The sequence below is a fragment of the Coregonus clupeaformis genome, unplaced genomic scaffold, assembly GCF_020615455.1.
Source record: "Coregonus clupeaformis isolate EN_2021a unplaced genomic scaffold, ASM2061545v1 scaf3030, whole genome shotgun sequence".
Taxonomy (NCBI): Eukaryota; Metazoa; Chordata; class Actinopteri; order Salmoniformes; family Salmonidae; genus Coregonus; species Coregonus clupeaformis.
Genome location: NW_025536484.1, coordinates 27,501 through 50,138, shown reverse-complemented (window position 1 = coordinate 50,138; position 22,638 = coordinate 27,501). Strand labels below are relative to the sequence as shown.

Here is a 22,638-nt window from a genome sequence, read left to right as displayed (position 1 = left end):
CCCCTGGTAATTCATTACATATCGTATGGTGAGGTCCCTGGTAATTCAGTACATATGGTATGGTGAGGTCCCTGGTAATTCATTACATATCGTATGGTGAGGTCCCTGGTAATTCATTACATATTGTATGGTGAGGTCCCTGGTAATTCATTACATATGGTATGGTGAGGTCCCTGGTAATTCATTACATATCGTATGGTGAGGTCCCTGGTAATTCATTACATATCGTATGGTGAGGTCCCTGGTAATTCAGTACATATGGTACAGTGAGGTCCCTGGTAATTCATTACATATGGTACGGTGAGGTCCCTGGTAATTCATTACATATCGTATGGTGAGGTCCCTGGTAATTCATTACATATCGTATGGTGAGGTCCCTGGTAATTCATTACATATCGTATGGTGAGGTCCCTGGTAATTCAGTACATATCGTATGGTGAGGTCCCTGGTAATTCATTACATATCGTATGGTGAGGTCCCTGGTAATTCATTACATATGGTATGGTGAGGTCCCTGGTAATTCATTACATATGGTATGGTGAGGTCCCTGGTAATTCAGTACATATGGTATGGTGAGGTCCCTGGTAATTCATTACATATCGTATGGTGAGGTCCCTGGTAATTCAGTACATATGGTATGGTGAGGTCCCTGGTAATTCATTACATATCGTATGGTGAGGTCCCTGGTAATTCAGTACATATGGTATGGTGAGGTCCCTGGTAATTCAGTACATATGGTATGGTGAGGTCCCTGGTAATTCATTACATATGGTATGGTGAGGTCCCTGGTAATTCAGTACATATGGTATGGTGAGGTCCCTGGTAATTCAGTACATATGGTATGGTGAGGTCCCTGGTAATTCATTACATATCGTATGGTGAGGTCCCTGGTAATTCATTACATATCGTATGGTGAGGTCCCTGGTAATTCATTACATATGGTATGGTGAGGTCCCTGATAATTCAATCCATTGTATGGTGAGGTCCCTGGTAATTCAATCCATTGTATGGTGAGGTCCCTGGTAATTCAATCCATTGTATGGTGAGGTCCCTGGTAATTCGATACATATCTTATCGTGAGGTCCCTGGTAATTCAATACATATCAGCCTACATGTTACCCCGTTGAGCTTACCCTGTCCTGTCAACAGAAGGACAAGGGCAGGGATCATCAACTAGATTCAGCCATCTGCCAATACATTTTTTCTTGGAGCAGATGGTCAGGGGGCCGTAACATAATTAGAAATAATTTGTAGACTGCAAATTGACCGCAAGAAGCCCAAACAGATATAATATTTGACTGAAACATAATAATTTCAAACCTTGCTTACATACTGTATATCTTTATTATGCGTGGGAATACTTTGGAACAGATTTCCAGAATTAAAATCACTTGGAGCTGATTTGCTGGTGTTTTACAGTCTTATGTCCAACAATAAAAAATAAAATAACTTGAGGGGCTAAATAAAATGACCCGCGGGCCACCAGTTGGGGAACCCTGGACTCAGGGGCTAGGGACCACCAGTTGGGGAACCCTGGACTCAGGGGCTAGGGACCACCAGTTGGGGAACCCTGGACTCAGGGGCTAGGGACCACCAGTTGGGGAACCCTGGACTCAGGGGCTAGGGACCACCAGTTGGGGAACCCTGGACTCAGGGGCTAGGGGCCACCAGTTGGGGAACCCTGGACTCAGGGGCTAGGGGCCACCAGTTGGGGAACCCTGGACTCAGGGGCTAGGGACCACCAGTTGGGGAACCCTGGACTCAGGGGCTAGGGGCCACCAGTTGGGGAACCCTGGACTCAGGGGCTAGGGGCCACCAGTTGGGGAACCCTGGACTCAGGGGCTAGGGACCACCAGTTGGGAACCCTGGACTCAGGGGCTAGGGACCACCAGTTGGGGAACCCTGGACTCAGGGGCTAGGGGCCACCAGTTGGGGAACCCTGGACTCAGGGGCTAGGGGCCACCAGTTGGGGAACCCTGGACTCAGGGGCTAGGGGCCACCAGTTGGGGAACCCTGGACTCAGGGGCTAGGGACCACCAGTTGGGGAACCCTGGACTCAGGGGCTAGGGGCCACCAGTTGGGGAACCCTGGACTCAGGGGCTAGGGACCACCAGTTGGGGAACCCTGGACTCAGGGGCTAGGGACCACCAGTTGGGTAAACCTGGACTCAGGGGCTAGGGACCACCAGTTGGGGAACCCTGGACTCAGGGGCTAGGGACCACCAGTTGGGGAACCCTGGACTCAGGGACTAGGGACCACCAGTTGGGGATCCCTGGACTCAGGGGCTAGGGGCCAGAGAATGGTGTCTATAGTAGCACAGATGGACACTAATGAATTAACTGATCTGTCTCTCCCCCTCCCCCCTCCCTCCCTCTCTCCTCCCTCCGTCTCTCCTCTCTCTTTCTCCCTCTCTCCCCTCTCTGTCTCTCCTCCCTCTCTCGCTCTCTCCCCCCTCCATCTCTCCCTCCCTCTCTCTCCATCTCAGACAGGGGTGACTGTTCCTTAGAGGGTAGGGGCGTGTCTCTGGGCGGGGTTGGAGACGGAACCTTGGGCGTGGTTCGGGAGGAGAGGAAGAGACGTGGCCAAGCAGAGCTGAGAGAGCTGTGGAGGAAGGCCATCCTGCAACATATAATACTACTGAGAATGGAGAGAGAGAACAACAAGATACAGGGTAACAGATATTACTACTGAACAACAACTGGTAGAGGTTATTTTAGGCTATAGATGGACCATCATGAACCCAATCAACCCTGCTCTCACACACACACACACACCCCCCTAGGTGGAACTGTCATGTCTAGGGCGACCACAAAGTGATGATTAATTGTTCTTTATTACATTTATATCAATTAAATACCTAGAAAGAGATGTAATCATAGGGTGTGTTTTTTTTAACCTGGCACTGGTAAAGGTGAAGTTCAGCGGAGGTTGTGCCGTGTGTTGCCAGGGTTTACGCCCAACATCTAGACGGTTAAAGCTTTGGGCCAGTAACCGAAAGGTCGCTACTTTGAATCCCCGCGCCGACAAGGTGGAAAAAAAAATCTGTCGACGTACCCTTGAGCAAGCCACTTCATCCTAATTGCTCCAGGGTCAGCAACGCACCCTGGCCTTGACCCGTCTCTCTCCAAGGGTGTCTCAGGAGGAGTTGAGAGAGAGAGAGAGAGAGAGAGAGGAAGAGAGAGATAGAGACAGGGAGAGGGAGAGGAAGAGAGAGGAGAGAGAGAGAGAGAGAGAGAGAGAGAGAGAGAGAGAGAGAGAGAGAACAGGCTGCAAGAGAGAGAGACAGAGAGAGAGGGGATAGAACAGGCTGCGAGAGAGAGAGACAGAGAGAGAGGGGATAGAACAGGCTGCGAGAGAGAGAGACAGAGAGAGAGGGGATAGAACAGGCTGCGAGAGAGAGAGAATGTTCTCTCACCTTCTTCTTTGATGATCCCTGTTACCCTTCACTGCTGATATTACTGTGTGTAGCGTCGGAGAGCAAGCGGTTGCGTCTGGATTATGAAGAGATAACTCCATGTCTGAAGGACGTCACGCTGGTCTGGGAGAGCATGCTGGGAACACAGGCCAGGTCAAAGGTCAAGTTCAACACTGACACCGTCCACGCTGCTGTCGGACAGGGTAATCATGTACACACACAGAGGAGACCCACACACACACACAGAGGAGACAAACACACACAGAGGAGACACACACACACAGAGGAGACACACACACACACACACAGAGGAGACCCACACACACACACACAGAGGAGACACACACACACAGAGGAGACACACACACACACACACACACACACACACACAGAGGAGACCCACACACACACACACAGAGGAGACAAACACACACAGAGGAGACACACACACACAGAGGAGACACACACACACACACACACACACACACACAGAGGAGACACGCACACACACACACAGAGAGGAGACACACACACACAGAGGAGACACACACACAGAGGAGACACACACACACACAGAGGAGACACACACACACACACAGAGGAGACACACACACACACACACAGAGGAGAGACACACACACAGAGGAGACACACACACACACACAGAGGAGATATACAGAAAGTCACAGCAAGGCCACTATGCAATATCAGGTGGTTTAACACACCTCTAATGTTACTGTAGTCTGTCCAGAACTGATCTATTTTGTCTCACTCCATCTCTCTCTCTCTCTCTTCTCTCAATTGAATTTCAAGTTAAGGGCTTTATTGGCATGGGAAACGTATGTTAACGTTGCCAAAGCAAGTGAAGTAGATAATAAACAAAAGTGAAATAAACAATACAAAATTAACAGTAAACGTTACACTCAGAAGTTCCAAAAGAATAAAGACATTTCAAATGTCATATTATGTCTATATACAGTGTTATGACTCCCTCTCTCTCACTCTCCCTCCCTCCCTCTTTCCCCCTCCCTCCCTCCCTCCCTCTCTCCCCCTCCCTCCCCTCCCTCTCTCCCCCTCCCTCCCTCCTTCCCTCCCCCTCCCTCCCTCTCTCCCCCTCCCTCCCCTCCCTCTCTCCCCTCCCTCCCTCCTTCCCTCCCCCCTCCCTCCCTCTCTCCCCCTCCCTCCCTCTCGCCCCCTCTCTCCCCCTCCCTCTCTCTCTCTCCCCCTCCCTCCCTCCCTCTCTCCCCCCTCCCTCCCCTCTCTCCCCCTCCCTCCCCTCTCTCCCCTTCCCTCCCCCTCTCTCCCCCTCCCTCCCCCCTCCCCCTCCCCCTCCTCCCTCTCTCCCCCATCCCCCCTCTCTCCCCCTCCCTCCCTCCCTCTCTCCCCCTCCCTCTCCTCTCTCCTCTCTCCCTCCCCCCTCCCTCCCCTCTCTCCCCCTCCCTCCCTCTCTCCCCCCTCCCCAGGAGTTCCTAGGCAGTACAGAGGAGAGGTGTGGAAGTTCCTATCGGAGCAGTATCTATTGAGACAGATGGTTCCTCTCAGACCTCCAGCCATCGACACTCCTTATAAAGACCTGCTCAAACAGCTCACCTCACAACAACATGCTATCCTCATAGACCTGGGTGAGACACACTATACACTACACCACACTACACACTACACACACACTATACACTATACACTACACTACACACACACTACACACTACACTACACACACACTACACACTACACTACACTACACACTATACACTACACACACACTACACTACACACTATACACTACACACACACTACACTACACACTATACACTACACACTACACTACACACACTACACACACACACACTACACCACGCACTATACACTACACACACACTATACACTTCCTGATATATTACTGTTGACTAATGCCTAATGGGGTGTGATGTTATCAGTCAGTTAACCTTGTTTGACTTGAAACCTTGTCCTTATTGGGAGTTAACAAGACACACAGAGACACAGAGACACACACACACACACAGACACGAAAACCAACACACCCTTATATTATATTAGTCCTTTGTATCCTAACCTCAACCTTCACAGAACCCCCACCCAGATCACACCACACACACCCAGCTCTATACACACACACACACACACACACACACACACACACACACACACACACACACACACACACGCTTTATACACACACACACACAGTACCCCAACACACCACACACACACACACCACACACACACCCAGCTCTATACACACACACACACACAGTACGCCAACACACCACACACACCCAGCTTTATACACACACACACACACAGTACCCAAACACACCACACACACACACACACACACACAGTACGCCAACACACCACACACACACACACACACAGTACGCCAACACACCACACACACACACACACACAGTACGCCAACACACCACACACACACACACACACAGTACCCAAACACACCACACACACACACACGCAGTACGCCAACACACCACACACACACAGTTCTATACACACACACACACACACACACACTCACACACGTGCAGTATGTGAGTCACTTTAATTCACTTTCACACTTTAGTCACTCAACCTACATGTCCATATTACCTCATTATTACCTCGACTAACCTGTGCCCCAGCACATTGACTCTGTACCGGTACCCCCTGTATATAGCCTCATTATTACCTCGACTAACCGGTGCCCCCGCACATTGACTCTGTACCGGTACCCCCCTGTATATAGCTTCATTATTACCTCAACTAACCGGTGCCCCCGCACATTGACTCTGTACCAGTACCCCCCTGTATATAGCCTCATTATTACCTCGACTAACCTGTGCCCCCGCACATTGACTCTGTACCGGTACCCCCTGTATATAGCCTCATTATTACCTCAACTAACCGGTGCCCCCGCACATTGACTAGGTACCGGTACCCCCTGTATATAGCCTCATTATTACCTCAACTAACCTGTGCCCCTGCACATTGACTCTGTACCGGTACCCCCTGTATATAGCCTCATTATTACCTCAACTAACCGGTGCCCCCGCACATTGACTAGGTACCGGTACCCCCTGTATATAGCCTCATTATTACCTCAACTAACCGGTGCCCCCGCACATTGACTCTGTACCGGTACCCCCCTGTATATAGCCTCATTATTACCTCAACTAACCGGTGCCCCCGCACATTGACAAGGTACCGGTACCCCCTGTATATAGCCTCATTATTACCTCGACTAACCGGTGCCCCCGCACATTGACTCTGTACCGGTACCCCCCTGTATATAGCCTCATTATTACCTCGACTAACTGGTGCCCCCGCACATTGACTCTGTACCGGTACCCCCTGTATATAGCCTCATTATTACCTCGACTAACCGGTGCCCCCGCACATTGACTCTGCACCGGTACCCCCTGTATATAGCCTCATTATTACCTCGACTAACCGGTGCCCCCGCACATTGACTCTGCACCGGTACCCCCTGTATATAACCTCATTATTACCTCGACTAACCGGTGCCCCCGCACATTGACTCTGCACCGGTACCCCCTGTATATAACCTCATTATTACCTCGACTAACTGGTGCCCCCGCACATTGACTCTGCACCGTACCCCTGTATATAACCTCATTATTACCTTGACTAACCGGTGCCCCCGCACATTGACTCTGCACCGGTACCCCCTGTATATAACCTCATTATTACCTCGACTAACCGGTGCCCCCGCACATTGACTCTGTACCGGTACCCCCTGTATATAACCTCATTATTACCTTGACTAACCGGTGCCCCCGCACATTGACTCTGCACCGGTACCCCCTGTATATAACCTCATTATTACCTTGACTAACCGGTGCCCCCGCACATTGACTCTGCACCGTACCCCTGTATATAACCTCATTATTACCTTGACTAACCGGTGCCCCCGCACATTGACTCTGAACCGGTACCCCCTGTATATAACCTCATTATTACCTTGACTAACCGGTGCCCCAGCACATTGACTCTGCACCGGTACCCCCTGTATATAACCTCATTATTACCTTGACTAACCTGGTGCCCCCGCACATTGACTCTGCACCGGTACCCCCCTGTATATAACCTCATTATTACCTTGACTAACCGGTGCCCCCGCACATTGACTCTGCACCGGTACCCCCTGTATATAACCTCATTATTACCTTGACTAACCGGTGCCCCCGCACATTGACTCTGCACCGGTACCCCCTGTATATAGCCTCATTATTACCTGGACTAACCTGTACACCCACACATTGACTCTGTACCGGTACCCCCTGTATATAGCCTCATTATTACCTGGACTAACCTGTACACCCACACATTGACTCTGCACCGGTACCCCCTGTATATAGCCTCATTATTACCTGGACTAACCTGTACACCCACACATTGACTCTGTACCGGTACCCCCCTGTATATAGCCTCGCTACTGTTATTTTATTTTACTGCTGCTCTTTAATTATTTGTTGCTTTTATTTAGTATTATTTTATATTGTATTTTTTTGTGTGATTTTGTTTTGTTTTGGTATTCTTTCTTAAAACTGCATTGTTGGTTAAGGGCTTGTCAGTAAGCATTTCACTGTAAGGTCTACACCTGTTGTATTTGGCGCATGCGGCAAATTTGTTTTGATGTTGAAATTCTTACATTCTGTTGTTAGTATGAAAAGAAAAGGGGGAATGTTAATTTAGCCTCTAAGTCTACACACCTCTGTACACACATATACACACATATAGACATACACACACACACACACACACATATACAAACCTGCCTATTTAGTGAAAGAATGCTGTGTTTGAATGATCTGGGCTACATCACTCAGTAGAACGTCACTGTTGGAAGGGGTCCCTGCTTAGCATGTTCATCTCTGAGGAGGGGAGAACAGACACCACATGGAAAGAGCATGTTTTGTATACTAAGTTTACAACAACTATATGTCTGTCTTTCCTTCCTATAACTCTTTCCTCTCCACCTTGTCTCTCTCTCTCTCTCTCTCTCTCTCTCTCTCTCTCTCTCTCTCTCTGTCTCTCTCTCTCTCTCCTCCCCTCTCTCTCTCTCTCTCTCCCTCTCTCTCAGGTCGTACCTTTCCAACACATCCGTATTTCCAGGCTCAGTTGGGGGCCGGTCAGCTGTCTCTCTATAACCTGCTGAAGGCCTACTCTCTACTGGACCCAGAGGTACACACACTACACACACAAACATAGACCAACATGGACATACACCACACACAAACATAGACCAACACGGACATACACCACACACAAACATAGACCAACACGGACATACACCACACACAAACATAGACCAACACGGACATACACCACACACAAATAAAAGAGCACCTATGCATTAGAAAACTCTGTTGTTGTTGCAGTCTTTTTGGGAGATGCCATCACCTCTCTCTCACTATCTCTCCCCCTACCCCTCTTTCTCTCCTCTCTCCCCAATCTCTCCTTCTCTCTCCCCCCTCTCTCCTTCTCTCTCCCCCGCTCTCCTTCTCTCTCCCCCCTCTCTCCTTCTCTCTCCCCGCTCTCCTTCTCTCTCCTCCCTCTCTCTCTCTCTATATCCCCACCTTCTCTCCCTCCCCTCTCCTCCGCCCCCCACCCCCTTCTCTCTCTATATCCCCCACCCTCTCTCTCCTCCCTCTCTCCCCCTCTCTCTCTCCGCCCCCACCCCCCTTCTCTCTCTATATCCCCCACCCTCTCTCCTTCTCTCTCCCCCCTCTCTCCCTCCCCTCTCCTCCGCCCCACACCCCCTTCTCTCTCTATATGCCCCGCCCTCTCTCTCCTTCTCTCTCCTCCCCCCTTCTCTCTCTAGGTGGGGTACTGTCAGGGTCTCAGCTTCGTAGCAGGAGTGTTGTTGTTACACATGGGAGAGGAGGATGCCTTCAACATGCTCAAGTTCCTCATGTACCATATGGGCCTCCGCAAGCAGTACCGGCCTGACATGATTATACTGCAGGTAATACAACCAAGCAGTACCGGCCTGACATGATTATACTGCAGGTAATACAACCAAGCAGTACAGTTCTGACATGATTATACTGCAGGTAATACAACCAAGCAGTACCGGCCTGACATGATTATACTGCAGGTAATACAACCAAGCAGTACCGGCCTGACATGATTATACTGCAGGTAATACAACCAAGCAGTACCGGCCTGACATGATTATACTGCAGGTAATACAACCAAGCAGTACCGCCTGACATGATTATACTGCAGGTAATACAACCAAGCAGTACAGTTCTGACACGATTATACTGCAGGTAATACAACCAAGCAGTACAGTTCTGACATGATTATACTGCAGGTAATACAACCAAGCAGTACCGGCCTGACATGATTATACTGCAGGTAATACAACCAAGCAGTACCGGCCTGACATGATTATACTGCAGGTAATACAACCAAGCAGTACAGTTCTGACATGATTATACTGCAGGTAATACAACCAAGCAGTACCGACCTGACATGATTATACTGCAGGTAATACAACCAAGCAGTACCGGCCTGACATGATTATACTGCAGGTAATACAACCAAGCAGTACAGTTCTGACATGATTATACTGCAGGTAATACAACCAAGCAGTACCGGCCTGACATGATTATACTGCAGGTAATACAACCAAGCAGTACCGGCCTGACATGATTATACTGCAGGTAATACAACCAAGCAGTACCGGCCTGACATGATTATACTGCAGGTAATACAACCAAGCAGTACCGGCCTGACATGATTATACTGCAGGTAATACAACCAAGCAGTACAGTTCTGACATGATTATACTGCAGGTAATACAACCAAGCAGTACCGCCTGACATGATTATACTGCAGGTAATACAACCAAGCAGTACAGTTCTGACATGATTATACTGCAGGTAATACAACCAAGCAGTACCGGCCTGACATGATTATACTGCAGGTAATACAACCAAGCAGTACAGTTCTGACATGATTATACTGCAGGTAATACAACCAAGCAGTACCGGCCTGACATGATTATACTGCAGGTAATACAACCAAGCAGTACCGGCCTGACATGATTATACTGCAGGTAATACAACCAAGCAGTACCGGCCTGACATGATTATACTGCAGGTAATACAACCAAGCAGTACAGTTCTGACATGATTATACTGCAGGTAATACAACCAAGCAGTACCGGCCTGACATGATTATACTGCAGGTAATACAACCAAGCAGTACAGTTCTGACATGATTATACTGCAGGTAATACAACCAAGCAGTACCGGCCTGACATGATTATACTGCAGGTAATACAACCAAGCAGTACAGTTCTGACATGATTATACTGCAGGTAATACAACCAAGCAGTACCGGCCTGACATGATTATACTGCAGGTAATACAACCAAGCAGTACCGGCCTGACATGATTATACTGCAGGTAATACAACCAAGCAGTACAGTTCTGACATGATTATACTGCAGGTAATACAACCAAGCAGTACCGGCCTGACATGATTATACTGCAGGTAATACAACCAAGCAGTACCGGCCTGACATGATTATACTGCAGGTAATACAACCAAGCAGTACCGTTCTGACATGATTATACCGCAGGTAATACAACCAAGCAGTACCGGCCTGACATGATTATACTGCAGGTAATACAACCAAGCAGTACCGGCCTGACATGATTATACTGCAGGTAATACAACCAAGCAGTACCGGCCTGACATGATTATACTGCAGGTAATACAACCAAGCAGTACAGTTCTGACATGATTATACTGCAGGTAATACAACCAAGCAGTACAGTTCTGACATGATTATACTGCAGGTAATACAACCAAGCAGTACAGTTCTGACATGATTATACTGCAGGTAATACAACCAAGCAGTACCGGCCTGACATGATTATACTGCAGGTAATACAACCAAGCAGTACCGGCCTGACATGATTATACTGCAGGTAATACAACCAAGCAGTACCGGCCTGACATGATTATACTGCAGGTAATACAACCAAGCAGTACAGTTCTGACATGATTATACTGCAGGTAATACAACCAAGCAGTACAGTTCTGACATGATTATACTGCAGGTAATACAACCACACCCTAACCATAACACTAACCATATACATTCTGTAAGTGAATATATCATTTGTTTACATGGCGTCTATATTTACCTTTATTGCCAAACGTTGAATAATAACTTGAATACATTATTCTATGTTTGTCTCGCTCCCCCTCCAAACGTTGAATAATAACTTGAATACATTATTCTATGTTTGTCTCGCTCCCCCTCCAAACGTTGAATAATAACTTCAATACATTATTCTGTTTGTCTCTCTCTCCCCTCCAAACGTTGAATAATAACTTGAATACATTATTCTATGTTTGACTCACTCCCCCTCCAAACGTTGAATAATAACTTGAATACATTATTCTGTTTGTCTCTCTCTCCCTCCAAATGTTGAATAATAACTACTTGAATACATCAACTCAATATTAAGAAGGTGTTCTTAAAGTTTTGTACACTCAGTGTATGTCTCTCCCCCCCCCTCCCCCCCACCAGATCCAGATGTACCAGCTGTCCCGTCTCCTCCATGACTACCACAGAGATCTGTATGTCCATCTGGAGCAACATGAGATAGGGCCATCTCTCTACGCTGCTCCCTGGTTCCTCACTGCCTTCGCATCTCACTTCCCTCTAGGCTTCGTAGCCAGGGTGTTTGGTAAGTTCCCTTTAGGCTTCGTAGCCAGGGTGTTTGGTTAGTTCCCTCTAGGCTTCGTAGCCAGGGTGTTTGGTTAGTTCCCTCTAGGCTTCGTAGCCAGGGTGTTTGGTTAGTTCCCTCTAGGCTTCGTAGCCAGGGTGTTTGGTTAGTTCCCTCTAGGCTTCGTAGCCAGGGTGTTTGGTAAGTTCCCTCTTCGTAGCCAGGGTGTTTGGTTAGTTCCCTCTTCGTAGCCAGGGTGTTTGGTTAGTTCCCTCTAGGCTTCGTAGCCAGGGTGTTTGGTTAGTTCCCTCTTCGTAGCCAGGGTGTTTGGTTAGTTCCCTCTAGGCTTCGTAGCCAGGGTGTTTGGTTAGTTCCCTCTCTTCGTAGCCAGGGTGTTTGGTTAGTTCCCTCTAGGCTTCGTAGCCAGGGTGTTTGGTTAGTTCCCTCTAGGCTTCGTAGCCAGGGTGTTTGGTTAGTTCCCTCTAGGCTTCGTAGCCAGGGTGTTTGGTTAGTTCCCTCTCTTCGTAGCCAGGGTGTTTGGTTAGTTCCCTCTAGGCTTCGTAGCCAGGGTGTTTGGTTAGTTCCCTCTTCGTAGCCAGGGTGTTTGGTTAGTTCCCTCTAGGCTTCGTAGCCAGGGTGTTTGGTTAGTTCCTGGCTTCGTAGCCAGGGTGTTTGGTTAGTTCCCTCTAGGCTTCGTAGCCAGGGTGTTTGGTTAGTTCCTCTGGCTTCGTAGCCAGGGTGTTTGGTTAGTTCCCTCTCGAGGCTTCGTAGCCAGGGTGTTTGGTTAGTTCCCTCTGGCTTCGTAGCCAGGGTGTTTGGTTAGTTCCCTCTAGGCTTCGTAGCCAGGGTGTTTGGTTAGTTCCCTCTGGGCTTCGTAGCCAGGGTGTTTGGTTAGTTCCCTGGCTTCGTAGCCAGGGTGTTTGGTTAGTTCCTCTGGCTTCGTAGCCAGGGTGTTTGGTTAGTTCCCTCTGGGCTTCGTAGCCAGGGTGTTTGGTTAGTTCCCTCTAGGCTTCGTAGCCAGGGTGTTTGGTTAGTTCCCTCTTTCGTAGCCAGGGTGTTTGGTTAGTTCCCTCTGGCTTCGTAGCCAGGGTGTTTGGTTAGTTCCCTCTGGGCTTCGTAGCCAGGGTGTTTGGTTAGTTCCCTCTAGGCTTCGTAGCCAGGGTGTTTGGTTAGTTCCCTCTAGGCTTCGTAGCCAGGGTGTTTGGTTAGTTCCCTCTGGCTTCGTAGCCAGGGTGTTTGGTTAGTTCCCTCTAGGCTTCGTAGCCAGGGTGTTTGGTTAGTTCCCTCTTCGTAGCCAGGGTGTTTGGTTAGTTCCCTCTAGGCTTCGTAGCCAGGGTGTTTGGTTAGTTCCCTCTGGGCTTCGTAGCCAGGGTGTTTGGTTAGTTCCCTCTAGGCTTCGTAGCCAGGGTGTTTGGTTAGTTCCCTCTAGGCTTCGTAGCCAGGGTGTTTGGTTAGTTCCCTCTTCGTAGCCAGGGTGTTTGGTTAGTTCCCTCTAGGCTTCGTAGCCAGGGTGTTTGGTTAGTTCCCTCTAGGCTTCGTAGCCAGGGTGTTTGGTTAGTTCCCTCTAGGCTTCGTAGCCAGGGTGTTTGGTTAGTTCCTCTTCGTAGCCAGGGTGTTTGGTTAGTTCCCTCTAGGCTTCGTAGCCAGGGTGTTTGGTTAGTTCCCTCTAGGCTTCGTAGCCAGGGTGTTTGGTTAGTTCCCTCTAGGCTTCGTAGCCAGGGTGTTTGGTTAGTTCCCTCTAGGCTTCGTAGCCAGGGTGTTTGGTTAGTTCCCTCTTCGTAGCCAGGGTGTTTGGTTAGTTCCCTCTTCGTAGCCAGGGTGTTTGGTTAGTTCCCTCTAGGCTTCGTAGCCAGGGTGTTTGGTTAGTTCCCTCTTCGTAGCCAGGGTGTTTGGTTAGTTCCCTCTGGCTTCGTAGCCAGGGTGTTTGGTTAGTTCCCTCTAGGCTTCGTAGCCAGGGTGTTTGGTTAGTTCCCTGGCTTCGTAGCCAGGGTGTTTGGTTAGTTCCCTCTGTTCGTAGCCAGGGTGTTTGGTTAGTTCCCTCTAGGCTTCGTAGCCAGGGTGTTTGGTTAGTTCCTCTAGGCTTCGTAGCCAGGGTGTTTGGTTAGTTCCCTCTGGCTTCGTAGCCAGGGTGTTTGGTTAGTTCCCTCTAGGCTTCGTAGCCAGGGTGTTTGGTTAGTTCCCTCTTCGTAGCCAGGGTGTTTGGTTAGTTCCCTCTAGGCTTCGTAGCCAGGGTGTTTGGTTAGTTCCCTCTAGGCTTCGTAGCCAGGGTGTTTGGTTAGTTCCCTCTAGGCTTCGTAGCCAGGGTGTTTGGTTAGTTCCCTCTAGGCTTCGTAGCCAGGGTGTTTGGTTAGTTCCCTCTTCGTAGCCAGGGTGTTTGGTTAGTTCCCTCTAGGCTTCGTAGCCAGGGTGTTTGGTTAGTTCCCTCTAGGCTTCGTAGCCAGGGTGTTTGGTTAGTTCCCTCTGGCTTCGTAGCCAGGGTGTTTGGTTAGTTCCCTCTTCGTAGCCAGGGTGTTTGGTTAGTTCCCTCTAGGCTTCGTAGCCAGGGTGTTTGGTTAGTTCCCTCTAGGCTTCGTAGCCAGGGTGTTTGGTTAGTTCCCTCTAGGCTTCGTAGCCAGGGTGTTTGGTTAGTTCCCTCTGGGCTTCGTAGCCAGGGTGTTTGGTTAGTTCCCTCTCTTCGTAGCCAGGGTGTTTGGTTAGTTCCCTCTTCGTAGCCAGGGTGTTTGGTTAGTTCCCTCTGGGCTTCGTAGCCAGGGTGTTTGGTTAGTTCCCTCTAGGCTTCGTAGCCAGGGTGTTTGGTTAGTTCCCTCTTCGTAGCCAGGGTGTTTGGTTAGTTCCCTCTAGGCTTCGTAGCCAGGGTGTTTGGTTAGTTCCCTCTAGGCTTCGTAGCCAGGGTGTTTGGTTAGTTCCCTCTAGGCTTCGTAGCCAGGGTGTTTGGTTAGTTCCCTCTGCTTCGTAGCCAGGGTGTTTGGTTAGTTCCCTCTGGCTTCGTAGCCAGGGTGTTTGGTTAGTTCCCTCTGGCTTCGTAGCCAGGGTGTTTGGTTAGTTCCCTCTAGGCTTCGTAGCCAGGGTGTTTGGTTAGTTCCCTCTTCGTAGCCAGGGTGTTTGGTTAGTTCCCTCTTCGTAGCCAGGGTGTTTGGTTAGTTCCCTCTAGGCTTCGTAGCCAGGGTGTTTGGTTAGTTCCCTCTGGCTTCGTAGCCAGGGTGTTTGGTTAGTTCCCTCTTCGTAGCCAGGGTGTTTGGTTAGTTCCCTCTAGGCTTCGTAGCCAGGGTGTTTGGTTAGTTCCCTCTAGGCTTCGTAGCCAGGGTGTTTGGTTAGTTCCCTCTAGGCTTCGTAGCCAGGGTGTTTGGTTAGTTCCCTCTTCGTAGCCAGGGTGTTTGGTTAGTTCCCTCTGGGCTTCGTAGCCAGGGTGTTTGGTTAGTTCCCTCTTCGTAGCCAGGGTGTTTGGTTAGTTCCCTCTAGGCTTCGTAGCCAGGGTGTTTGGTTAGTTCCCTCTAGGCTTCGTAGCCAGGGTGTTTGGTTAGTTCCCTCTTCGTAGCCAGGGTGTTTGGTTAGTTCCCTCTAGGCTTCGTAGCCAGGGTGTTTGGTTAGTTCCCTCTTCGTAGCCAGGGTGTTTGGTTAGTTCCCTCTAGGCTTCGTAGCCAGGGTGTTTGGTTAGTTCCCTCTAGGCTTCGTAGCCAGGGTGTTTGGTTAGTTCCCTCTAGGCTTCGTAGCCAGGGTGTTTGGTTAGTTCCCTCTTCGTAGCCAGGGTGTTTGGTTAGTTCCCTCTCTTCGTAGCCAGGGTGTTTGGTTAGTTCCCTCTAGGCTTCGTAGCCAGGGTGTTTGGTTAGTTCCCCTAGGCTTCGTAGCCAGGGTGTTTGGTTAGTTCCCTCTAGGCTTCGTAGCCAGGGTGTTTGGTTAGTTCCCTCTTCGTAGCCAGGGTGTTTGGTTAGTTCCCTCTAGGCTTCGTAGCCAGGGTGTTTGGTTAGTTCCCTCTTCGTAGCCAGGGTGTTTGGTTAGTTCCCTCTAGGCTTCGTAGCCAGGGTGTTTGGTTAGTTCCCTCTTCGTAGCCAGGGTGTTTGGTTAGTTCCCTCTTCGTAGCCAGGGTGTTTGGTTAGTTCCCTCTAGGCTTCGTAGCCAGGGTGTTTGGTTAGTTCCCTCTAGGCTTCGTAGCCAGGGTGTTTGGTTAGTTCCCTCTAGGCTTCGTGAGCCAGGGTGTTTGGTTAGTTCCCTCTTCGTAGCCAGGGTGTTTGGTTAGTTCCCTCTAGGCTTCGTAGCCAGGGTGTTTGGTTAGTTCCCTGCTTCGTAGCCAGGGTGTTTGGTTAGTTCCCTCTGTCGTAGCCAGGGTGTTTGGTTAGTTCCTCTGGGCTTCGTAGCCAGGGTGTTTGGTTAGTTCCCTCTAGGCTTCGTAGCCAGGGTGTTTGGTTAGTTCCCTCTAGGCTTCGTAGCCAAGGTGTTTGGTTAGTTCCCTCTTCGTAGCCAGGGTGTTTGGTTAGTTCCCTCTAGGCTTCGTAGCCAGGGTGTTTGGTTAGTTCCCTCTAGGCTTCGTAGCCAGGGTGTTTGGTTAGTTCCTCTTCGTAGCCAGGGTGTTTGGTTAGTTCCCTCTAGGCTTCGTAGCCAGGGTGTTTGGTTAGTTCCCTCTTCGTAGCCAGGGTGTTTGGTTAGTTCCCTCTAGGCTTCGTAGCCAGGGTGTTTGGTTAGTTCCCTCTGGCTTCGTAGCCAGGGTGTTTGGTTAGTTCCCTCTTCGTAGCCAGGGTGTTTGGTTAGTTCCCTCTAGGCTTCGTAGCCAGGGTGTTTGGTTAGTTCCCTCTTCGTAGCCAGGGTGTTTGGTTAGTTCCCTCTAGGCTTCGTAGCCAGGGTGTTTGGTTAGTTCCCTCTAGGCTTCGTAGCCAGGGTGTTTGGTTAGTTCCCTCTAGGCTTCGTAGCCAGGGTGTTTGTTAAGGAAGAGAGGAGAGAGGTCTGTTGCGTGTCTTCAGGAGGAATGTAAAGGGGCAGAGAAGGAGGTGTGTGGATTCTGTCAGGTCTGTTTAGTTGACCTCTTCTCATGAAAGGTTTCCATTGTTTGGTTCCGGAATGTTTCCATGTAATTACCTATTATATAAGGGCACTCTCTTCAGTATGCTGAAGGTTCAGATTTCCAATGAACTATTGTTCCTTTACCAACGAAACTCCTTCACACACCTTCTGTTGATTTGTGTTCAATTCCTCCTACCTCCCTCCTGCTCAATGTCCTGTGTGCTGTGGCCTGCACGCTTCTCTGAGCATAGCTGTCTCTGTCTGTCTCTGTCTGTCTGTCTGTCTGTGTGTATTATCAGAACAGTGCCTCCATTCCTGCTTGTTAATCTATTGTCTGATCTATCCCCCCCCCACACCACACACACAGACACACACCCTTTCTTGTATTTGTTATGTCATGTAGTTGCCTCCTCCTGAATTTGCCCTCTCAATTCATTTCAATTCAATTTAAGGGCTTTTTTCTACTGCCTTCTCCTCCATTTAACAGACCCTTTTCTCCATTAGAATTACAGTAGTGTGTGGAAACTACGGGTGGCCCCAGCGGGAATCCAACCCACAACCTTAGCGTTACAAACGCCTTGCTCTACCAACTGAGCCGAACAAGACCACAAATGATCTCTCTCTCTCTCTCTCTCTCTGTCTCTCTCTGTCTCTCTCTCTCTCTCTCTCTCTCTCTCTCTCTCTCTCTCTGTCTCTCTCTCTCTCTCTCTCTCTCTCTCTCGCTCTCTCTCTCTCTCTGTCTCCCCTCCAGACATGTTGTTTCTCCAGGGGTCGGAGGTGATCTTCAAGGTGTCACTAAGTCTTCTGGGTAGTCACAAGCCCCTGATCCTACAGCATGACAGTCTGGAGTCTATAGTAGACTTCATCAAGACTACACTACCTAACCTGGGACTGGTCCAGATGGAGAAGACCATCAACCAGGTAGACTGGGGGGGGGGTCTATAGTAGACTGTATTTTATTATCTGAGTCAACCAGGTAGACTGGGGGGGGGGGGGTCTATAGTAGACTGTATTTTACTATCTGAGTCAACCAGGTAGACTGGTGGGGGGTCTATAGTAGACTGTATTTTACTATCTGAGTCAACCAGGTAGACTGGTGGGGGGGGTCTATAGTAGACTGTATTTTACTATCTGAGTCAACCAGGTAGACTGGTGGTGGGGGGGGTCTATAGTAGACTGTATTTTACTATCTGAGTCAACCAGGTAGACTGGTGGGGGGTCTATAGTAGACTGTATTTTACTATCTGAGTCAACCAGGTAGACTGGTGGAGGGGGGTCTATAGTAGACTGTATTTTATTATCTGAGTCAACCAGGTAGACTGGTGGGGGTCTATAGTAGACTGTATTTTACTATCTGAGTCAACCAGGTAGACTGGTGGGGGGGGTCTATAGTAGACTGTATTTTACTATCTGAGTCAACCAGGTAGACTGGTGGGGGGTCTATAGTAGACTGTATTTTACTATCTGAGTCAACCAGGTAGACTGGTGGAGGGGGGTCTATAGTAGACTGTATTTTACTATCTGAGTCAACCAGGTAGACTGGTGGGGGTCTATAGTAGACTGTATTTTTACTATCTGAGTCAACCAGGTAGACTGGTGGGGGTCTATAGTAGACTGTATTTTACTATCTGAGTCAACCAGGTAGACTGGTGGGGGGGTCTATAGTAGACTGTATTTTACTATCTGAGTCAACCAGGTAGACTGGGGGGGGTCTATAGTAGACTGTATTTTACTATCTGAGTCAACCAGGTAGACTGGGGGTCTATAGTAGACTGTATTTTACTATCTGAGTCAACCAGGTAGACTGGTGGGGGGGGGTCTATAGTAGACTGTATTTTACTATCTGAGTCAACCAGGTAGACTGGTGGGGGGGGTCTATAGTAGACTGTATTTTACTATGAGTCAGAAGCACACTCTGTAAAGGTATGACCATGTAGTAACAGTACAGTTACAGTACTGCATGCTGAGACAGACACACTCCCACTTTATTAGCACCAGACTCACACACAGAGAGAGGCAACACTGGGTCTGTTTTCCTGGTAGTGTGCCTGGAGGCAGGGGGAGTCAACACTCAGACCACTCACACACAGAGAGAGGCAACACTGGGTCTGTTTTCCTGGTAGTGTGCCTGGAGGCAGGGGGAGTCAACACTCAGACCACTCACACACAGAGAGAGGCAACACTGGGTCTGTTTTCCTGGTAGTGTGCCTGGAGGCAGGGGGAGTCAACACTCAGACCACTCACACACAGAGAGAGGCAACACTGGGTCTGTTTTCCTGGTAGTGTGCCTGGAGGCAGGGGGAGTCAACACTCAGACCACTCACACACAGAGAGAGGCAACACTGGGTCTGTTTTCCTGGTAGTGTGCCTGGAGGCAGGGGGAGTCAACACTCAGACCACTCACACACAGAGAGAGGCAACACTGGGTCTGTTTTCCTGGTAGTGTGCCTGGAGGCAGGGGGAGTCAACACTCAGACCACTCACACACAGAGAGAGGCAACACTGGGTCTGTTTTCCTGGTAGTGTGCCTGGAGGCAGGGGGAGTCAACACTCAGACCACTCACACACAGAGAGAGGCAACACTGGGTCTGTTTTCCTGGTAGTGTGCCTGGAGGCAGGGGAGTCAACACTCAGAACACTACTTCCTAGAAACAGCTAGACAGCTTAACCGCTGTACCACAGTTACACACAGACAGTCTAAAAGGGTTCAACCTGTCTGTCTCAGGATGCCTGAAGACACCACTGACAGTTCAACAACTTCGTTACAGCAATTACCCCACAACAGGCGGCTGGTGGCACCTTCATTGGGGAGGTCGGGCTCATAGTAATGGCCGGAAACAGAATTAAATGGAATGGTATCCAACACATGGTTTCTCTGTTGATACCGTTCCATTCTCTCCATTCCAGCCATTAATAGTGAGTCTGTCCTCCCCTCAGCAGCCTCCTGTGACACACACATAGACTGAATGACCTCTTCAGGGCCAGACAGCTGTGTGGAAGGGCTTACAGACTGACTGTAACTGGCAATCGGGACTTCGTTTTAGCAGGCCGACATTGGAAATAAGAATTTGTTCTTAACTGACTTGCCTTAGCTAAAATAAAAGGTTAAAGGTTAAATGTGTGTGTGTGTGTGTGTGTAGGTGTGTGAGATGGACCTGTCCAAACAGCTGCAGGCGTACGAGGTGGAGTACCACGTCTTACAGGACGAGCTGTGTGACACGCCCGCTCACCTCAACCAATCACAGCGCACCGCCCAGCTGGAACGCACCAATCAGAACCTCCGACAGCAAAGCCTCGACCTGCTGGAGGAACTGCAGGTACTCACAGACACACACACTAAACACACACTAAACACACACTAAACACACACTAAACACACACACTAAATACACACTAAACACACACTAAACACACACTAAACACACTCTAAACACACACTAAACACACACTAAACACACTCTAAACACACACTAAACACACACACTAAATACACACTAAACACACACTAAACACACACTAAACACACTCTAAACACACACTAAACACACACACTAAACACACACACTAAACACACACTAAACACACACTAAACACACACTAAACACACACTAAACACACACACTAAATACACACTAAACACACACTAAACACACACTAAACACACTCTAAACACACACTAAACACACACACTAAACACACACACTAAACACACACACTAAACACACACTAAACACACACTAAACACACACACTAAATACACACTAAACACACACTAAACACACACTAAACACACACTAAACACACTCTAAACACACACTAAACACACACTAAACACACTCTAAACACACACTAAACACACACACTAAACACACACTAAACACACACTAAACACACACTAAACACACACACTAAACACACACTAAACACACACTAAACACACACACTAAACACACACTAAATACACACTAAATACACACTAAACACACACTAAACACACACTAAACACACACACTAAACGCACACTAAACACACACTAAACACACACTAAATACACACTAAACACACACACAAAATACACACTAAACACACACACTAAACACACACAGACACACACTAAACACACACTAAACACACACAGACACACACTAAACACACACACACTAAACACACACTAAACACACACACTAAATACACACTAAACACACACACTAAATACACACTAAACACACACACTAAATACACACTAAACACACACACTAGACACACACACTAGACACACACACTAAACACACACACTAAACACACACACTAAACACACACTAAACACACACTAAACACACACACTAAATACACACTAAACACACACACTAAACACACACTAAACACACACTAAACACACACTAAACACACACACTAGACACACACACTAGACACACACACTAGACACACACACTAAACACACACACTAAACACACACACTAAACACACACACTAGACACACACACTAGACACACACACTAAACACACACACTAAACACACACAGACACACACTAAACACACACACTAAACACACACAGACACACACTAAACACACACAGACACACACTAAACACACACACTAAACACACAGACACACACAGACACACACACTAAACACACACTAGACACTCACACTAAACACACACTAAATACACAGACACACACACTAAACACACACTAGACACACACACTAAACACACACACTAAACACACACACTAAACACACACACACTAAACAAACACTAAACACATACAGACACACACACTAAACACACTCACACTAAACACACAGACACACACACTAAACACACACACTAAACACACACACACTAAACACACACTAAACACACACATACAGACCCCCCAGTCCTGGGTTCAGCTCGAATGTTCTGTTTCTCTCCAGACGTCCCAGGCCCGTGTGTGTCGTCTGGAAGGCCGGGTGGAGGGGCTGGTCCAATCAGAGGCTCTGCTGAGAGAACAGGTGTTTGAACTGGAGGAGGAGAGGAGCAGGCTGCGGAGCACCGTCACACACCTACACACACTCCTCACCGCACTGGGCATACACACACACACAGCGCACGGAGACTTCAACCTGGCCCTGCACGCACACTCCGCTGCCGACAGAGACAGAGACGGACAGAGAGATGGAGAAGGTGTGGACGTCCCCACTGGAGAGGGGCCGAGGCAGGGTAACTCACCCCAGGGAGAGGGGCCGAGGCTGGGGCAGGGGACAGCAGCGTCCTCCCCTCTCCTCCCTCATCCGCTGGCTCTACCGGAACACTGAATACTCTCCCAGAGGAACCTGACGAGAAGAGAGGGACAGAAAACCAGAAGGACCTTTTGACCTTAGAGCTCCCCCCAAAAGACTGTTCTCCTGTACTAAACTGTAGAAATGGGTGATTTTCTTTGAGCTACAGTCCTCTCTGGGTCTATACTCCACACAACAGTCCTATACACGTA

The 22,638-nt window shown here is 48.9% G+C and overlaps 1 protein-coding gene across 2 annotated transcripts in view; it reads left to right on the top strand.

Annotated features, from left to right (window-relative positions):
• Nucleotides 1-2,485: 2,485 nt before the first annotated feature.
• tbc1d1 (TBC1 (tre-2/USP6, BUB2, cdc16) domain family, member 1) overlaps nucleotides 2,486-22,638 on the top strand; it is a gene marked incomplete at its 5' end in the record, with an annotated part of 20,555 nt that continues 402 nt past the window's right edge. Inside the window, 9 exon segments of one of the 2 annotated variants that reach the window (XM_045220019.1) lie at nucleotides 2,486-2,671; nucleotides 3,469-3,618; nucleotides 4,879-5,037; nucleotides 8,537-8,637; nucleotides 9,278-9,421; nucleotides 12,008-12,167; nucleotides 17,890-18,059; nucleotides 20,279-20,455; nucleotides 22,082-22,638. The exon segment at nucleotides 22,082-22,638 is cut by the window's right edge and continues 402 nt beyond it. In XM_045220019.1, the coding sequence (XP_045075954.1) occupies nucleotides 2,486-2,671; nucleotides 3,469-3,618; nucleotides 4,879-5,037; nucleotides 8,537-8,637; nucleotides 9,278-9,421; nucleotides 12,008-12,167; nucleotides 17,890-18,059; nucleotides 20,279-20,455; nucleotides 22,082-22,462 (1,628 nt within the window). 2 annotated transcript variants of the gene reach the window in all.